The sequence below is a fragment of the Stenella coeruleoalba genome (genome assembly GCF_951394435.1).
Source record: "Stenella coeruleoalba genome assembly, chromosome: 1".
Taxonomy (NCBI): domain Eukaryota; kingdom Metazoa; phylum Chordata; class Mammalia; order Artiodactyla; family Delphinidae; genus Stenella; species Stenella coeruleoalba.
Window position 1 is genome coordinate 87,659,632 of NC_137169.1, and position 19,281 is coordinate 87,678,912.

At 37.6% G+C, this 19,281-nt stretch overlaps 1 protein-coding gene across 4 annotated transcripts in view; it reads left to right on the forward strand.

Moving 5' to 3' along the window:
- Nucleotides 1-448: 448 nt before the first annotated feature.
- Nucleotides 449-19,281, forward strand: part of AGL (amylo-alpha-1,6-glucosidase and 4-alpha-glucanotransferase) — a gene marked incomplete at its 3' end in the record, with an annotated part of 80,158 nt that continues 61,325 nt past the window's right edge. For 3 of the 4 annotated variants that reach the window (XM_079929154.1, XM_079929156.1, XM_079929157.1), the window contains exons 1-5: nucleotides 449-1,797; nucleotides 2,336-2,485; nucleotides 13,676-13,886; nucleotides 14,201-14,367; nucleotides 15,774-15,977. In XM_079929154.1, the coding sequence (XP_079785280.1) occupies nucleotides 2,404-2,485; nucleotides 13,676-13,886; nucleotides 14,201-14,367; nucleotides 15,774-15,977 (664 nt within the window). In that variant the 5' untranslated portion in view covers nucleotides 449-1,797; nucleotides 2,336-2,403. Of the gene's footprint in view, nucleotides 1,798-2,245; nucleotides 2,260-2,335; nucleotides 2,486-13,675; nucleotides 13,887-14,200; nucleotides 14,368-15,773; nucleotides 15,978-19,281 lie in introns of those variants that run through there. The other variant, XM_079929155.1, reaches the window with a different exon arrangement.

Here is a 19,281-nt window from a genome sequence, read left to right on the forward strand (position 1 = left end):
TACGTCACTGCTCTGTTCAAAATCCTCCAATGGCTCTTTTCCCCAGAGCAAAAGCGCAGGTCCTTGCAATGGCCTACAAAGCCTTTTAGGCCACTCACCCCTCCCCATCTATCTGTCCTAACTTTTTACCTCTACTCCACTCAGCTACAGTGACCTCTTTGAATTCACCAAGTATGCTCCTACATCCCAGCCCTTGCACTTCCTGTACCTATGTGTATAACCCTCTGCCCTGGATATCCTCTACCTTCTTTCTCTGTTTTGGATCAAATGTCAATTTACCAGCAAGTCCTTTACTCATTATTGTACTTAAAACTGCAAACCACCCTCTCCTGATTCTTCCATAATTTCCCCTTCTTAGCTTTATGTCTTATGACCTTTAATTATTGTATGTAATTTACTTAATTTATCTGTCTGCTACCAATCACATGTAGGAGTTCCATGAGGGCAGTGACTTTGTTTCATTGCCGCATTCCCAGCACCTATGTGCCTGGCAAATTGTAGGTGTTCAATAAATGTCAGTTGAATGAACAAACGAGCTGTGGGTTTCCAAACTCAGTTTTGCACCACTTGCAACTAGCCATTCTCAGAAAACTACTGAAGCAAGCAAACATTTCAGTATCTTTAGTTTTTAACCCATTATTCTTCTTGGACCTACAGTAATTCCACAGTAAAGAAAGCAAGATTCTTCTCCACACTCCAGATCTTTTGTCCATTTTCTCATGATCCCTAGGTGCCCTCCAAAGGCCCTGAAAAACGGGCTTTCCTTTTCCCTCAGGCATAAAATCTCCTTAGGCATCTGCACCATGTCTTGAATGTCTGGCCTAAAATATGTGCAGCTATAGCCAATATAGATTCTTAGTCTCAGACGATCTTCAAGTCTACGTGGTGTACATTAGGTGCAACCAGACGTTGTAAACACACGTGTATTTGCCCCTTAGTCGTTCACAGACTGGCCACACTTCACCCACCTAGTCCTTACATGTCTGTATTCAGGAAGACGGGCCCGCTCTGTGATAGGACTAGAAATGTGGACACGCGAAGGATGTAATGTCTGAGACCGTAGCCAGGCCCCTCATTTTAGACACGGGGAAATCAAGGCTCAGGGAATTTAGGCCACGAAAACTTAGGCCACGTAACAAAGTCAAAACGAAGACACAAAACATAATGTGGTAGAAATGGCACAGGAAGCCAGGTGGCTTGCCTCCCGCCATTCAGAGGGTCCACAAAACGACGCTGTGGTGCAGCTCAACCTAGCTCGCGGCCCCCTACCGCGGCATTTTAACGTTCAACCATGCGCTCGCAGACTGTGAAAGGTGAGGTACGCACGCCCCAGCCGTCTCACCTTCCTCCGGGCGAGAAAAAAGGCAGCCCGCCGCCTGGTCCTCAGCCACCTCCTACACCCGGGCAGCCCGCGATCGGACTCTCGCGAGACTAGCGGTTGGGGCGAGCAGGTGCGGAGATTCCCGGAAGTGGGCGAAGGGACTTGTCAGCTCCCACCCAGGCTGTGGGCTCTCGAGGCCCAGTGGGGATCGAGGGGCTCCTCGGGGACCGGCGCGAGGCGGAGTCACGGAGAAGCTTTCTGTCACTCACACAGCGGCCTCGGCCCTGCCTCGGCTGCCGCCGCCCCTCCCTTTGCCCTTCACGGCGCCCGGCCCTCCTCGTCGGCGGCTTCTTTCTGCGCCTGGGCAGCCTGCCTTTTCCCTTTAACTTTCCTTTGCGTCTCCTCCCCCGACTGTTTTAACAACAGAGTCGCGGGCCCTGCAGTGTCCCAGAAGCGGCACGTATAACTTGCTCGGTGTAAGTGCTAGGAATGCCGCCGGCGTCCCGGGGAAATGCGTTCCTTCTATCTATAGCTCTGTATGTACGTTCTATGTCCACGGCAGCTATTCTAGGGACAACAACTGCTTCCTTCTGTTCTCATCTCCCCATTGGTGGCTTCCGACCCGAATTTGGGAATGGGGAGATCTCCCACCTGTTATCTTTGAGCAGGCTAATCTCTTGTAAGCAGAAGTGCCATATGAAAGTCTTTGAAGACGGTTGGCTTGGGACTGGGAATTTTACCCCATCCCCCCCCACCCAGCTCCAGGCTTTCCAAAATGTATTGATTATGTAAAAATACTTCATTTTTTTAAACTGTAATTTTTGCTTCGGTCTTGTGCTCGAAGGGAGGAAACAACTATCAATTTGCTTTTTCTGATCTTATGTATAAGATTCATTCTTTCTCGTTGCTCTGCTAGGGTTAAAACACATTTTGAACATGTAAGTGTGGCTGTCAGCCTTAGAGAATCTAAGGTACAGTTATTTTCTTTCTCTTGATTCCTTTTTTGTTTCGTAGGGGTACCTCATTCGATTTCGGAGTTCTTTTCATTCTTCTGAAAGATTTCAAATCCTCTAGAAGCCAAAATGGGACACAGTAAACAGATTAGGATTTTACTTCTGAACGAAATGGAAAAGCTGGAAAAGACCCTCTTCAGACTTGAACAAGGTCAGTAGTAAGTCATTTGATTAGCTCTGTGTCTTTTACATTTTTAATTCATAGTCATGTTAAAATTTCTTTTAACTTTTAGACATCATTTCCAAGGACCTTTCTAAACCTGATTTGTGCGAAGACGTTGCTGTGTTCTAAACAATATCACTAATGAAAGTGGATTTTAGTTGAAAATGTTTTATTTATATCTGTCATGTTAGAATGAGAATAAAATTGTTCACTTTACTTTGCATTCTAACTTCTACTTAAGACAGAAGTTGCATTTATAATCGGAAGATTGACCGTATTATTTCCATTAGCATTTACTATTAAAACTTGGGAAATTGCTTCATAAGTAATTTTACTTTGGGTATATCTGTAGTTTTGCTTTTTTATAGCTCTCGCTCTTTTCCTTTACCAGACATTTGAATTAGTAAACTAGATCACAGCAAAAAGTAAACTATTATTTATGTTTGTCAAAAGCCTCTCAACTATGGAGAAGGTAAAAAAGCTGAAAATATTTTTTTGCTGAAAAAGTGAAATAACTGATCAGGTTGTGTTGAAATATATTTGAGCTGTGATTTAAAAGATCAAATTATATTTCTATAAGACTTATCAAATAGATGCTTTATTTTCTTAGACTTTATATTTTTCAGCATTAAAAAAAGCATTTCACACTCATTTATGTTAATATAACTTGTGAAGTAGTCAATAGAAGTTTAATGTATGAAAAATAAAATACAATCCCCTTTATTATTGTACCAAATGAATGTTGATAGTAGTAAACATTTGAAGAATTCTTTTTTCCCTGAATTTCTCAAGAGCTAAATTTTAAAAAAAAATTTCGTCCATCAAATGTGTTTCCTCCATGCCAAATCTTTATCTTCTTCCAACTTCAGCATTTAAGATCACTGAGTGCTTAGGCTTTCCTGACTCTGCAGTTTTCTGGTTTTAATTTTTTTTCCTACACTCTTAAGTATTCCTGTCAACTTGGTGGTGTCTTTTGCTGAGCTCTCTTCTTCCACATTTTAATTGTGTATATCTGCAAGGAATCCTTTCTTTTTCTGTTCTCCTGCCCTCAAAGAAGTATACATTCTCATGGCCTCAGCTGTTGCCTCCATACTGATGACTCCTTTTGGAAGAAAGGCCTTGAGCTTTGCTTGCTTCTTGGAAGCAAGCGAGTGTAATGGCAAGAGTAGGGAACTAGAATTTTCCTGGCTCTGCTGCTAACAAATTGTTTGACTTTGGGCAAGTCACATTAATTCTAAACATTAATTTATTTGTGATATGAAGGTATTAATTTCTGGTTTTCTACTTTCCTGAGTTTTGAGGCTCAAAATGAATAATAAATGGCTTTAAAGCCCTAAATAGATATAAAGCATTGCTAGATCGCTATAGCTGTCTATTCTCACCATCGATTCTTGGCTTCATCCTAGTATCATGCTATGGAAGAGCCTTAGGATAGCTCCAGTCAGATTTGCTTAAATTTAACATGTCCAAAACCATCTCAAAATTCTCAAATGTTCTTTATTTCTCAGCTTCCCTGTTTACTTTTCCATTTTCATAGTTTCCAAGGCTAGAAACTTTGTACTATTCTTTGATGATTTTTTCTCTTTAACTGAAGTCTCTTTTTAAGCCCTATAATTTCTTTCCAGATGTCTCCTCTTGCCTGCCTGTCTCTTCCATATGCCTGAATATGGATGCTGAAATAATCTTCTTATGCCATCTCTTCTCTTTTTATTAATTGGTGTTTATAAGGTCAAATTTAAACACCTCTGCCTGGCTTCCAGGACATTCTATAATGTCTATAATCTGCCTTCCTTAGCCAAGATTTTATCTCATTGTTCCTCATTATTGGTGTCCTATATCTTTCTAGTTCCCTTGTTAATTCCCTCCCCAGTGGCTTTTCTCATGCCTGTTGTTACACCTCCACTCCTGTCAGATTCCTGTATATCTATTAAATCCCTTTACTATCATTTTATGTGTTGCCTCCCTCTCAGCCTTCAGCTAAAATTCCACCTACTCCATGAAGTAATTTGTTATTATCTTAATAACAAATTTTTACTCAATGGGCATAGAACAGTTAAGTGCTTAAGAATGTAGCAGTGTCTAAAAGCTTATAGTGTCCAACTGGAATTTAAGATCTGTGAAGATAGAAATTATTACAAACCTAATGCAGTGTACAACAGCTAATAAATCCTTGCTGGTTGATTACTAAAGTGCCATTTAAAGCTAGCCAGGCTATTTGAAGAGGGAACTCTGAAGGGTTTATAAAATAAGAATATGGTGACTCTGTAACTCTGGTTAAAGCCAGTAAATTCATCCAAATGATATAAATGAGAACATGTCGAATTTTTTTCGTGCAGTAATGATGTCATTGTATTATTTTAGAAGACAATTATACTGTGAAAGATGAAGAGAAGGGACATTGGAGACAAGAAATCATGGAGAAGGCTATTTTAAAAACATGTCTGGTTTAACTACATCAGGGTTGAAAAAAAAGGGACAGAGTATGAGACATTTTAAAATTCATAAGACTTGGTGACCAATTAGGTGTAAAGAAAAGCTCTGGCAATTTTTGGTTCTTTCACCAAGCCCTTCTTCATTTTGCCTTCCTTTTCACTTTTCCCTAAGAAATGATTCCTGTGCATTTTCAAGGCTAATATCTCTATAGGCTCTTCTAATTTAACAAGTACAAGACTGCATAATTATCTTTTCTAGCCAAATGATAGCCTGGCCCTGTATTTCCTATCTCTTTTAGTGGCAAATAATGAATAAAATCATTATTCCCTAAACCTGGAATTCTTCCATTTTTTATATAGGTTGGTCAAATTACAATTTCTATTTTTTAAAAGAAAATATTTATAAAGATTCCTTGATTAGGAGTCAAGTTTATATAGATTGAGTGGAGGGAATGGGGTAGAAAAACTTAGTTTACAGTAATAGTTTAATCACTCGTCTTGCCAGTTTAATTGCCTGCAAGAGGGAAATGGCTAATCTGAGTAAAGTATTCCGTGTGTATGAGGAATAAGATAAACACACCATCTGCTGCTGTGCTAAGCTAATTTTAGCAAACCGAGCAATTAATTATGGAAGCTGATACACTCTAGGTATTCTGATGTTTCATTTACTGTATATAAAAATTTTAGTTTCAGGGATATGGGTTAGAGGTCTACAGAGTGGCTATATATATATATACCCTTGGGGGTATGCACTGACCTGTCTATTGGGATATAGAAAGAATAGGATTTATTTCTCTTTCTTTTCTCTCTTTCTTTCTTTCTGTCTACGTATCTACCTATCTATTTTTGATTTTTAAAGTCAACTAAGGGGAATTTCCTGGTGGTCCAGGGGTTAGGACTCTGTGTTCTCACTGCCAAGGGCCTGGGTTCGATCCCTGGTCGGGGAACTAACAGCCCACAAGCTGCACAACACTACCAAAAAAAAAATTCTATTTTAATTAAAGTAATTAAATTTTGCTAATATATGAATTGATATTGATGCTCTCAGTTTGTACGTCAGATGCGTTAATAATAAAAAAGATATATTCTGAGGAAAGAGTGGTGATTATAGGTCTAGAAGAGGTTGACAGTCATACTGCACTGGTTTGCTTGCATTATGTTGCCATGAATTACACTTTTACCTAAACCAGGTTAAGTAGATATACAAGCTATATTATCTTAAATAGTAGCATCTTTACAATACTTTGTAATGAGAGGTAGTGTAACCGTACATGCCTCTTTTACCTCAAGAGGTTGTCAAACTTAAAGATGAGTTAGAAAGTGTTTGAAATTTGCTGTTTGAGTTTTGTCCTTTTCAGAAATGACACACAGCTTTTTCTATAGTATACTTAGAAAATATTATCAGAAAAAATAAACACAATCTAACTCTGAGGTAAACATGAGTGTGAAAGTAAACTGCTTTTGTTGGGAATTGATGCTGTAGAGCAGAGTTCAACACATTTTTTTTCCTGTAAAGGTTCAGATAGCAAGTATTTTCAGCTTTGCAGGCCATATGCTTTCTGTTGCAGCTACTCAGCTCTGCCATTGTACTATGAAAGCAGCCATAGACAATACGTAAATAAATGGTGTGACTGTTCCAATAAAACTTTATTTACAGAAAGAGGGTATAGTTTGCCAACCCTTGCTTCAGGGAGAGCATTTTGAATATGTATTTTTAGTAACACTTTCATCATATGATTTTACCCATATAAATGAATATCTGCTCACTTTTAAAAGTTGATAACAAAGTTTTCTAATCTGTTTGAAAGCTACCGAATAAAGAATTTCAGTTGGTTTTCAGATCATCTCTTCAATATATAAAATGGGACATCTTCTCTTTAGCTTGTAAAAGCAATTGATGTATGTCAAGGAAAATATTTATATTTACTAGCACATTTCAACAAAAATATTTACATAACTGATGAATGAAATTGAAAAGTTAAGGTCATGGACTAGTAAACATACCTACCAAGAACTTTATCCATTGGGATTTGGGTATCTTTATGTCGTATTTTTTTCAAATCTGAGGTCATTAAATCAAGTATCAAAATAAATAGGACTTGGAATCTTTAAATTACTTTATCAGACAATATTAAACCAAGACTTTTAAAATTAATGAAATTTATTTAATCACATTACTTTCATGACAGATATTACCAATATTAACTTTCAGTGAGAGCCAAAAGATTTGTTCCATTAATTAGTAAATAAAATTAATTATTTAAAATATTGTTTATTTTATTTACATCTTATTCTTATTTTTGTGTTTTATAAATTACATGATCTATTAAATTATCATACATGTATATTATATAAATAAATATTCAAATTTGGAGACTACTTGTCATTTTTTTTCTGAAGGTAGACCACTGATCCAAATACTGTTTTAGAGGTTTTGGATGAGTTTCAACCTTTGTTCTACAAGTTCTCTGAATCCTTGTGTAATTATAAAAACAATATTTGTATAAGCTGAACAAGGGACAGGTTATTTAGTTGTGCTCAGATGGCTAATCTCTGATATTTGTACTGTTAAAAATGACACCATTACTTCTGTAATAAATTTAATCATTCTTGCAAATATAAGTATGGTTCTCACAGTCACTTAAGTATTAAAACGTCGCATTTTAATTCTTTGGGCAATTACTTCTCAATCTATCTCTTCATAATTATAGCTCTAATATAAAAATGTTTCCCAATTTTATACCTTTTTATAAATTATAAAAAGGTATAAAAAGTCTTTTATTTATGCTTTTTGTTTCAAAACAAAACTGGGTTTATACTATCTAAACAATTTTGATACCTGCTTACAGTGTCATGGTATGTGAATTCCACCTCCCTGCTTACTGCCACATTTCAGTCATACTTTTTTCCAGAAAGGATTTGAAAGGATCTATATAGATGCATAAAATATAAGAAAACAGTAAAAGTAATCATGTTATTAAATATCCCTTGATAATATGATTTATAGTGGCTTTATACTATTCCTGCTTACAGAATACCATAATTTGTACCATAATTTAATCATTTCCAATCATTAGATATTTAGTTTGTTGTGAGTTTATTTAATTATAATAAACTGTGATGAACATCCTTATATATAATCTATATTTATATCACCGGTTAATTCCTCAGAAAATAAATGTCTTTATGAAATTATTGAGCCAAAAATCTAAACTTTATTAATATTCTTAGTATGTTTATGCCAAATTGCTTTATAGAAAAATTTGTGCATGTAGCTACTTGGAAAAGAAATTATTAGTTTCACTGTATAGTAAAAGTAAGAAGTAAAAATGAGTCCCTCAATTTTTGCAAAGTTACTTAATAACTACATTTGAATAATTTGTTTCTTGCTTGCTAAATCCATTTACTGTGACTAAATTTATATCCATATTTTGGTCCAATCTAGGAATATGGTTAGCAGGACTTATCACTAAATTATAATTTTTTCCAGGAATGCCTAGAATTTCCATTCCCTCATGTTATATGTATTGCAGTATATAAAACAGCATTCATACTTCTCTAGGCAAATACAGAAGTATTTAATTGGATTAGCATAAATTGGAAGAGTCCAGCATTCTCTTAATGTCTTATACTGATATCTTTTCTTCGCAAAGAATATCTTACCCAATGTTTAATATTGTGGTGTAGAATTTACCACCTGTCAAACATCACTGTGAGAGATTTACTTCTATCAAAGAGCAAGTTTAGACATGACTGAAATATATCTATGTGTTCTCTATTTCAGGATTTGCCTTGAACCAAACTGACATTCTTTATATATAAATAAATAGCAGTTCACACTCATATTTCTGATTCATATCACCACAGCAGGGTTCATTGTAGCTGTCTCCCTTGCTTATTGGTAACATCTTTCTCTGACAGTGAAAAACCTGGCTCTTATCACCTTTGTTTTTGAAAGATATTTTCAACAGGTATAGAATTCTAGGCTGACAGTTTTAATCTTTCAGTACTTTTAAAGATGTTGCTCCACAACCTAAGTGTCCATCAACAGATGAATGGATAAAGAAGATGTGGCACATATATACAATGGAATATTACTCAGCCATAAAAAGAAACAAAATTGAGTTATTTGTAGTGAGGTGGATGGACCTAGAATCTGTCATACAGAGTGAAGTAAGTCAGAAAGAGAAAAACAAATACCGTATGCTAACACATATATATGGAATCTAAAAAAAAAAAAAAAAAAGGTCATGAAGAACCTAGGGGCAAGATGGGAATAAAGACGCAGACCTACTAGAGAATGGAATTGAGGATATGGGGGGGGGGAAGGGTAAGCTGGGACAAAGTGAGAGAGTGGCATGGACATATATACGCTACCAAATGTAAAATAGATAGCTAGTGGGAAGCAGCCGCATAGCACTGTGCTTTGTGATCACTTAGAGGGGTGGGATAGGGAGGGTGAGAGGGAGGGAGATGCAAGAGGGAAGAGATATGGGGATATGTGTATATGTATAACTGATCACTTTGTTATAAAGCAGAAACTAACACACCATTGTAAAGCAATTATACTCCAATAAAGATGTTAAAAAAAAAAGATGTTGCTCCACTGTCTTCTTGCTTGCATTGTTTCCCATGAGAAATCTGCTGTCATCCTTATCCTTGTTCCTCTGTACATACTTGTGTCTTTTTTCCTCTGTGGCTGCTTATAAGATATTCTTATTTTCACTGGTTTTGAGCAATTTGATTTTGATGTTCTTTGGTGTAATTTTCTTCATATTTCTTGTGTGGGGGATTTGTTGAACTTCTTGGATCTGTAAGTTTGTTGTTTTCACCAAATTTGAGAATTTTTTACCCATTATTTCTTCAAATAATTTACATCTCCCTTCTCTCCTTTGAGGACTCTTTATGTTAAGCCATTTGAATTGTCTGATGCTCTTTCAAATTTTTAGATTCTTTTTTCTCTCTTCATTTCTTTTTGCATAGTTTCTATTCCTGTGTCTTGAAATTCGCTTATCTTTTTTTCTGACACGTCTCACCATCCATTAAATCCATTGTCTGTATTTGTCATCTCAGACATTGTAGTTTTAATCTCTAAAAGTTTGATTTGGATCTTTTTCTTTTGTTTCAATATTTTCCATGTCTTGACCTAAATTTTTGAACATATGGAATGCAGTTATGATAACTGAAATCCTACCTTGTTTACTAGTTGAACATCTGTGTCACTCCTGGGTCCATTTTCATGGATTGATTATTCTCCTTGTTATGGGTTTTGTTTTCCTCCCTCTTCATATGTCTCATAATCTTTGTTTGGATGCCAGACATTATTAATTTTACCTTGTTGGGTGCTGAGTATTTTTGGATTCTTATAAATGTTCTTGGTCTTTGCTCTGGAATGAAGTTACTTGGAAATATTATAGTCTTTTGAGTTTTACTTTTATGATTTGTTAAGCCAGTCTAGAACTATGCCCTTTCTAAGGCTCATTATTCCCCACTACTGAAGCAAGATCCTTCTGAACTTTCTACCCAGTGCCTCATGAATTATGAGTTCTCCCAGTCTAGCTGGTGAGAACAAGCACTGTTCCTGGTCTCAGGTGTTTTTCTCAGAGACGTGCACTGATCCGTACTCTTCTGAATACTCAAGGGAGACCTTTGGCAGATCTCTGGAGTTCTCTGTGCAGCTTTCTCCTCCTTATCCACAACTCTCATCTGAAAACTCTAGCTGCCTTCATCTCCACAGATTCTTAGTTCCGTCTCCTCAACACAGGAAGTCAGTTGAGGTCTGCCTGGGTTCCTTCTCCCTGTGCCCCAACCTGGAAACTCTTTCAAGTTAGTAAGTAGGCAGGGGCAATTGTAGGGCTCATCTTGTTTACTTTCCATCTCTCAGGGATCACTGACTTTTGTTGCCTGATGTCAGGGTCTTGAAAAATCATTGTTTCATATACTTTGTCTGGTTTTTCTGTTTTTGGTGGTGGTTTCTTTCTTTTAAGTTTCAGGGAGCGGGGTAAATCCAATCCCTGTTATTCCATCTTTGCCAGAAGCAGAAGTCTCAGTCCTTTAGGTCTCTGTTTCCTCTGTGCGGAGTGCCCTATTCCAGATATCTGTGTGGTCAACTCCCTCACCTCCTCTTTCTGTTTAGCAGTTTTTTCTTGGATGCTGGACATTGTGAATGTTCTGTTTTTATCTCTGGATTTTGTTGTCTTGCTTTAAAGGAGTGATAAGTTTTTATTTTAGAAGTCATTTACATTATCTGTGGATCAGCTTAATCCTTTTGAGGCTTGTGTTTAAGCTTTGATAGGATAGGTTTATAGTAATTTTTACTCTAGGGCTACTTTAACCCTATTACTTAAGACATGACTCTCTTGAATACAACAGGTGTTCAGCAAGGTCTCTTAACTCTGGCTGCTTAAAAATTGTAATGTATCCCAGGCCTGAGTGAGCTCTGAGAATTGTTCAATTTACAGCTCCCACTAGTTGTTCTTTTCCCAGCCTTATGTAGTCAAACCCTACTCATGTACAGTTTAGTATTCAGGCAGACTCAAGATGACTCTAGGTAAATTCCTGGAGCTCCGTCTCTGCATAGCTCCCTTCTTGTCATACTCTGCCCTGAAAATTGCAGTCTCTTCACTCTCCGAAACTCTAATCTCTGTCTCCTCAACTCAGTGAGATTACTATTCCTGCTCCCAGTGTCACAGTCCAAAAAGGTCCCCTAGTCTGATAACTAGAAGGTTCATAGAAATCATTCTTCTCTCAGGCATCACAGTTCTCTCTACCTGTTTTTGAGAACAGTTGTTAATGTAGTTCTTTTAGTTTTTCATCAGAGGACAAGTCCAGTACCAGTTACTCCATTATGATCAGAAGCAGACATCTTCAGAAGGATATTTTTAACACACAAGATACGTCATGTCACTCCTGCTTAAAAATGTTCACTGGCTCATTTCAGTCAGTGCAGAAGCCAAAATACTTACAATGACCTTTAAGACTGCATGATCTGGCTCCCCTGTTACCTTTCTTTCCTTATATCCTACTATTACTCCCACAGCTTATTCCAGTGTAGCCATGCTGACCTTCTTGTTATTTCTGGAACCACCAGGCATGCTTCCATCCTAGGTCCTTTGTGCTCTCTGTCTCCTCTGCTTGGTCAGCACTTTCTCTCCATGGCCATGGTGAGCCATAAGGCTAACTCTCTCACTTCTCTCACGCCCTTCAACTTCTCAATAACCATCCTATTTAAAGCTGCTACTGTCTTCTCACCATCACTCCTTTCCCTCCTTTTTCTTAAACTGCTCTGATTTTTGTCCCTTAGCATTTATCCCTTTCTGCCATACTACTTTTTCTTATTTATTTGTCATGTCCATTGTTTAATGGCTGCCTTCCCCCATTAGAACTCAAGCTTCACAAGGGCAGAGATCATTGTCTTTTTTGTCCCTTATTACATCATATGCGCTCAGTACGTCATTTTTATTACTTTGTTGGATGTTTAATAAGTATCAAAAGTATAAATATTACTATACTTCTTTCTTCTCAAAAAGTTCCTTAAGCTTAAAGATTATAATTTAGCAGAACTAAATTTCCCTGCCTTCATCAGTTATTAATACCCATCGTTAATAAAAATGTTACACCCATGTTTAAAATATATATGCCTGAATTTCTAATAGACTTTACTATAGTCAGAATTTTCACATCCTAACAATTATAATCAAGGTTTAAAGTCGGCCTTGAACCAATAAAAATTCTTCTTTCATAATAAAGTTATAACTGTAATGTGTTAACTTTTTTTCCTCTTAGGGCAAAATACTTGTAATACAGTACAGAAAATCTCAGATATATTTTAAAAGAAATAGCCTAACTAAGGCAAAAGTGAGAATGTTTTGGCTTTCAGAATTCCAAGAAGGGCTTAAGTAACTAAACCATGAACAGTAGGTTTAGAGGCAGTAGCATGCTGGAGTTGCTGGCGTTGTCTCACAAGAGCTGATCATGCATATCTCTTCCCAGTTCCGTGTTCAGTGATGCCATGTTGGTAGCTTGAGATGGACCATGGTGAGACTTGTTTCCTCCAGAAGTCAGCAAACACTGCAAATCAGGGTTCCTCACCACTCCTACCCCCGTCCCACTCAGCTCCACACAGCCACTTGTTAACCCTCTATTACCACATCTCTGGAGTTGAGCAGACATCAGGGACAACTGGTATCAGGGGCTCAAATGCCTCTAGAACTGTTAGAAATCTGAATTCTGCCTCTCTAGAGGTTGACTTCTCTCAGGGAAGACTGGCTTGCTCTATCTGGTAAGATAGTGTTCCACGATACCTCCCAACTTTTACGTACTATCACAGACTCTGATACCACAGAGAAACTCACTTTCTCTGCTGCAGTTCGAAAAATACCAGCGAAAGTCTCTAGTTAGATGCCCACCTCTGAGCAGTTCAGGAAGTGGAACGGAGGTAATCGTGGGAAATGGAATCATGTAAGAACTTACATATCCCAAAGTAGCCATGCGACTAGGAATCAGTTTCCAGGAGAAGAAGAGAGGGACGGTACACAGCAGACAGTTCTATGGTGTATACTGTATGTTAAAATACAAAACTAAGCTAAATTGAAATGCAAAGTGGTTCCAGAACAGCATTAAATATTTGAAGTTCTTTTAAACATAGTTGAGAAATCATCGTTGTATAATACTTTAAATAAACCATCTTTTTAATGTGGTAACTTAAGTCCTGCAATGAGTTTATTAAAATGTGCTTTTTGTTTAGGGTTTGAACTACAGTTCCGATTAGGCCCAACTTTACAGGGAAAAGCAGTTACTGTGTACACAAATTACCCATTTCCTGGAGAAGCATTTAATCGAGAAAAATTCCATTCCCTGGAATGGGAAAATCCAACAGAAAGAGAAGATGATTCTGATAAGTACTGTAAACTTAATCTTCAACAAGCTGGATCATTTCAGTATTACTTCCTTCAAGGGTAAGTCAGGCGTCCTGTATGTGAAAAAAAGAAGTTAATTTATTCTGTAACTTGAAGTTATCTAACTTGTAAAAAGTTACCATATGAACCATGGCAGTGCAATTTTTACAGGGCTTTCCTGAGATGCAAATAGAATATGATCCTTCGGTTTCTAGGAAGTAATTGTAAGCTTTTATTGCAACTTTTTAAATGGTTTTATGTGCCTAGAAATATATTTTTAAATGGGACAATTTACTTTCCAATTAGAGAGTCAGACTATTAGATGAGAATTATTTTTCCTATCATTAATTGAGAAGTTTTTGTTTTTTCCTTAGAAATGAGAAAAGTGGTGGAGGTTACATAGTTGTGGACCCTATTTTACGTGTTGGTGCTGATAATCATGTGTTACCCTTGGACTGTGTTACTCTCCAGACATTTTTAGCCAAGTGTATGGGACCCTTTGATGAATGGGAAAGCAGACTTAGGGTTGCAAAAGAATCAGGTAATGTCAGCTTTCTTTCTTTTCTTCTTCTTTAAAATAAATGTAATTATCTTCTGTGATACAGATTTCAAAGGCTTTAATTCTTTTAATTTCATTCCTTAGTACATTTAGTAACATAAATAGAACTGTATGAAATTGTTGTTACTTGACCATTTTTAGCCTACAAAAATGGCAAATTTTATGGTTCAACTGAATAAATTAAGGAACTCTATGACAAAATAAGATTATTATTGTTTCTAAGACTTTACTTTGACATATAAAAATTAGTAAGCTACCAGAATGTGTTGGAATATATATTATCATGGACTTCCCTGGTGGCGCAGTGGTTAAGAATCCGCCTGCTAATGCAGGGGACATGGGTTTGAGCCCTGGTCCAGGAAGATGCCACATGCTGTGCAGCAACTAAGCCCGTGTGCCACAACTACTGAAGCCTGCGCTCCTAGAGCCTGTGCTCCTCAACAAGAGAAGCCACCGCAATGAGAATCCCTCGCACTGCAATGAAGAGTAGCCCCTGCTCGCCACAACTAGGGAAAGCCCTCGCACAGCAGTGAAGACCCAACGCAGCCAAAAATAAATAAATAAAATATATTATCATTATATATAATTTTAATTCAACAAGCCTTGATTAATGGTATTCCATGTGGAAGTCATGTGCTGCCATACATACCAAGAGTAAAATGAAACTTAAGGTGTATTTTACTCTTAAGTAAAGGGTAATGTTAATTTTCTACTTTCAACTTGAACATAGAGTGAAGAAAGAAGTGAGAAGTTCACTGACATAACTAAAACAGAATACAAGTACTATGGAACATTAAAACTAGGAGAAAGGGCTTTCCTGGTGGCGCAGTGGTTGAGAGTCCGCCTGCCAATGCAGGGAACACGGGTTCTTGCCCTGGTCCGGGAGGATCCCACGTGCCACGTAGCGGCTGGGCCCGTGAGCCATGACCGCTGAGCCTGCACGTCCGGAGCCTGTGCTCCGCAACGGGAGAGGCCACAACAGTGAGGCCAGCATGCCGCAAAAAAAAAAAAACCAAAAAAAACTAGGAGAAAGATGTACTGATATACTTGCATAGGATATATTTTCTACATATAAATATATCAATTCAAGAAATATAAATTGAACCCCTAATAGTAACTAGGCATTGTGTGTGATTTTTTTTCAAATACATCATCTCATTATCCCTGTCTTGCATATGAGGACACTGATAATCCTGAAAGATTTAAGTAGACTTGCTTGAAGTCACTTGTGGTACAGCTAGGATTTAAACCCAAGTCTTTAACCCCTTCTCTGGTAGCACAGTTGCCTTGCCATTTAGAATTACTTATGGAAGTTTAACCTTACATTTTGCCTAGTTTTAGGTATGTTTTTTCTTATAGTGGTCTTTGTTTCTTTTCTTGTGTTGCAGGCTACAACATGATTCATTTTACCCCACTGCAGACTCTTGGACTATCTAGGTCATGCTATTCCCTTGCTGATCAGTTAGAATTAAATCCTGATTTTTCAAGACCTAATAAAAAGTACACCTGGACTGATGTTGGACAGCTAGTGGAAAAATTGAAAAAGGAGTGGAATATTCTTTGTATTACTGATGTTGTCTACAATCATACTGGTATGTGCTTCATTAACTACTTCTATTAATTTTAATGAGAATATTATATTCTAATTATTTCATTCCTTGCTGTTTTATATAACATAAAGTTTGAAAACACAAGGGATGATTAGGTGTCCTTCAATTTAAAAATCGCTTTATACAATACCACTTTTTTTCTTTCAAAGAAAACAGTGTTAGTTGAAGATATAATCAATATATAAGTATTTTACATGTGATGATTATAAAAACAGGAGTGTGATCATAGAAAAGACCACATATTTCAATTTACAGTATTAATACTTTACAGACCAACTAATGAATCTATATAGCCATAGCTCTGGTACTATAGCATATATTTGAAAAAACTGAATGGTGTTATTTGAAGAGAAAATTATTGGTAAATTCTTAGAATTTAAATTTGAAAATTATATCTTTTACATGTTAAAAGATATTATTAAAGTTAACCTGTTTGGGCTCCCAGGATTTCTTACCAGTATACAATTCTATAAAAATGTATCAGAGGTTTCCAGATGCTGATCCTCAGGAAATGACTACTTCCATCAGCTATCAGAGTAACTGGGTCTGGAGAAGCCTCTGGCCCTGATCAGCTTTCAGTTTAACCCAGTGTACCTTGCAGATGCTCTTTTCTGTTTGCCATGATGTAGAAAAGTCAGGAAACCACTGACTTACATATGTAAACAATAGGAATTCCAGGTGGTACAAAACATTTAACAACAATAACAAAAATCTCTGGTGTGTGTGTCATAAAATTGTTTTCCAAGTAACCATAGGAACTATGAAGATGTTCAAAAGCTCAAAGATTTGGTTCATCAATATAGATAATAATCTCTAATGATAATAATAAACAATCAAAATTAGGCAAAGAAATAGGAACATTCTAAAATTTGTTGTTTCTGCATGCACCTGGAAACTAAGCATCAGGGTCCACAGTGAAAACTGCCTAATGTCTAAGAATTCAGTATTCTTCTCTTGAAAATTTGACGTTATTGATAACTACTTTGACATCTTTAATACTATTCACATCAAATTTATCAAACCACATAATGGCAGCGTATGAATTATGATATGGCTTAGGCAGCTGTAACAAAAAGATAAAAATATAGTGACTTAAGATTTAAATTATACTTATTTCTTATAAAAGATTAAGTAGGCATTCCAAGACTGGTGTGGTAGCCAACCCATGATAGGGAACGAAGTTCTTTCTCTAATGCTGCTCTGCTGCCTCCAGCACTTTGCTTCCATCTCTTAATCAAATATGGCCCCTCCAATTCCTTATATCACCTCCAACCGGTGGCAATGAGGAAAGGGAAGTAATGTCCTTTAAGGGCATGATCTGGTGTATATATCCCTTCTGCTCACATTGCACCAGATAGGATTTTGTCTCTAGCTATAACGGAGCTTGCAGTGTAGTATTTTGTTTGTCAGCCATGTCTGTCGCTGAACCTTGAGAGTTCTGTTACTAAAGGAAAAAAGGGAGTATAAGGTTTGGAGTACAGTCACAGACTCTGTCAGAGACTGTATTTTCTAAAGCATTTGAGAGATTCTGTGTAATATAAAAGAAGTGAATGTTGCTTCCACCTTGCATGAAACGTGTTGAGTATCATAATGTCCTTTCTATGATGTAGGTTTTCATTAAAAAGTTACTATCCCGGGAAAGTCAGCTTCCAGAATGGCACTGTTAAGGGTTTCACAGACCCTCTACCCTGAAAAACAGCTGTAACTGATGAAAATTATTTTTAAAAAACTAAAGTCTCTGAAAATTGTCCTAAGGGCATTCAGCATATGGAGAGACATTTATGCAAGAATATGTACTAAACCTCAGAAAGGATAGTGAGAGTCTGTGACATTTGAACCACAACCTGCTCCTCCCTCCCTACCCTTCCCCAGTCAGAGTGATGATAGGTCTGTTCCGCAGGTGCTGCCAAGGACACCAGGCTCCCTTTCTCCCTGGCTCCCAGTCTAGGGCTGTGGTTGCAAGAGGCAGGCTTCCAGCGTTTCTCATTCCCCCCTTTCAGCACTATGTTATGGAAACTATTCTAGGCAAGAGCAGATGAGAGGCCTGGGGCTCCCTTCCTCTGCCCAGCCCCCACTCAGAGAGAGAAAGTTCTACTTCATGCATGGCAGGTCAAGAATACTGGACCCTTGCTCCAGCTTGCTTGTGGGGTCGGGGTTCCACACCTGGAGGGGAAAGCCAAGAAAACCAGAGGCTCCTACCCCTGCCACCACTGGTGGAGCAGTGACACAGGTGTTCTGCCCCCGGGAAGAGATGTGCAGTAAGAACAGAGTAAGAATGGAACTGACTTTATTTGGTACATAGCATGGGAAAGTTCAAGCCTGTGAGCACTGTTGAAAACAATGGAGACTTCGGTGGTAAACGATCCAAAGGAGGCTGGTATCTTCATGAGAGCAACATGCTAAACCATAGGCCAGCTACTGGTCTAACAGAGAGAACCAGGGAAAGAGACAGCTAACAAGAGCCTTCTTGGGGTCAGAACAAGCCTCAAAGACAGGCCTCAAGACTACCCATGGCAAGGGACCCAAATTTAATTGGGTCATATTGCAGTGCAATTTATGCTCCAGAATATTATCAAAAATAATAGCACAGTCAGCCTGAGTAACAGCTCAGGAGAGAAATAGCTGAGTGTGATACCAACAGAAGCAGACAGCTTAACAGATTTCAGGGAAAAGGACACTTAAGAGAGCCCTGCTAAAAACCACCATCACCCCAGGCTGACTACCCATGGCCAAGGCTGCACCCTCTGAGTCGCAACATCAGAGTCTGCACACTGTGGGGGAAATAGACTTCCCTAAAATAGTCCAGACAAGTCACAAACCAGCAACCAAAAAGACCTGGAGGGGATGGGATCAGTATCCAGAATTGCTACAACATTACTATCTAAATCACCAATACTCAACAAAAAATTGAGACATGTAAAGAAACAGCAAAGTGTGGCCCTTACGCAAGAAAATAACAAGCAACAGAAATCACCTTTGAGAAGTCCTAGATGTCATACTTGAAATAGACTTTAAAGCAAGTATATAAATGCATTTAAAGAATCGAAGGAAACCAAATTAAAGCAGTAAAAGAAGATATTATGATTATAGCCCATCAAAGAGGGAATATCATAAATAGATAGAAATTTTTAAAAAGAGCCAAATGAGAATTCTGGAGTTGAAAAGTAAATAACCAAAATGAGAAATTTCACTAGAGCTGTTCAGCAGCATGTTTGAGTGAACAGCGGCTATGCAGTGAAATGTGGGACATGGAAACACCAGAAGGAGAGGAAAGAATGGAAAAAAA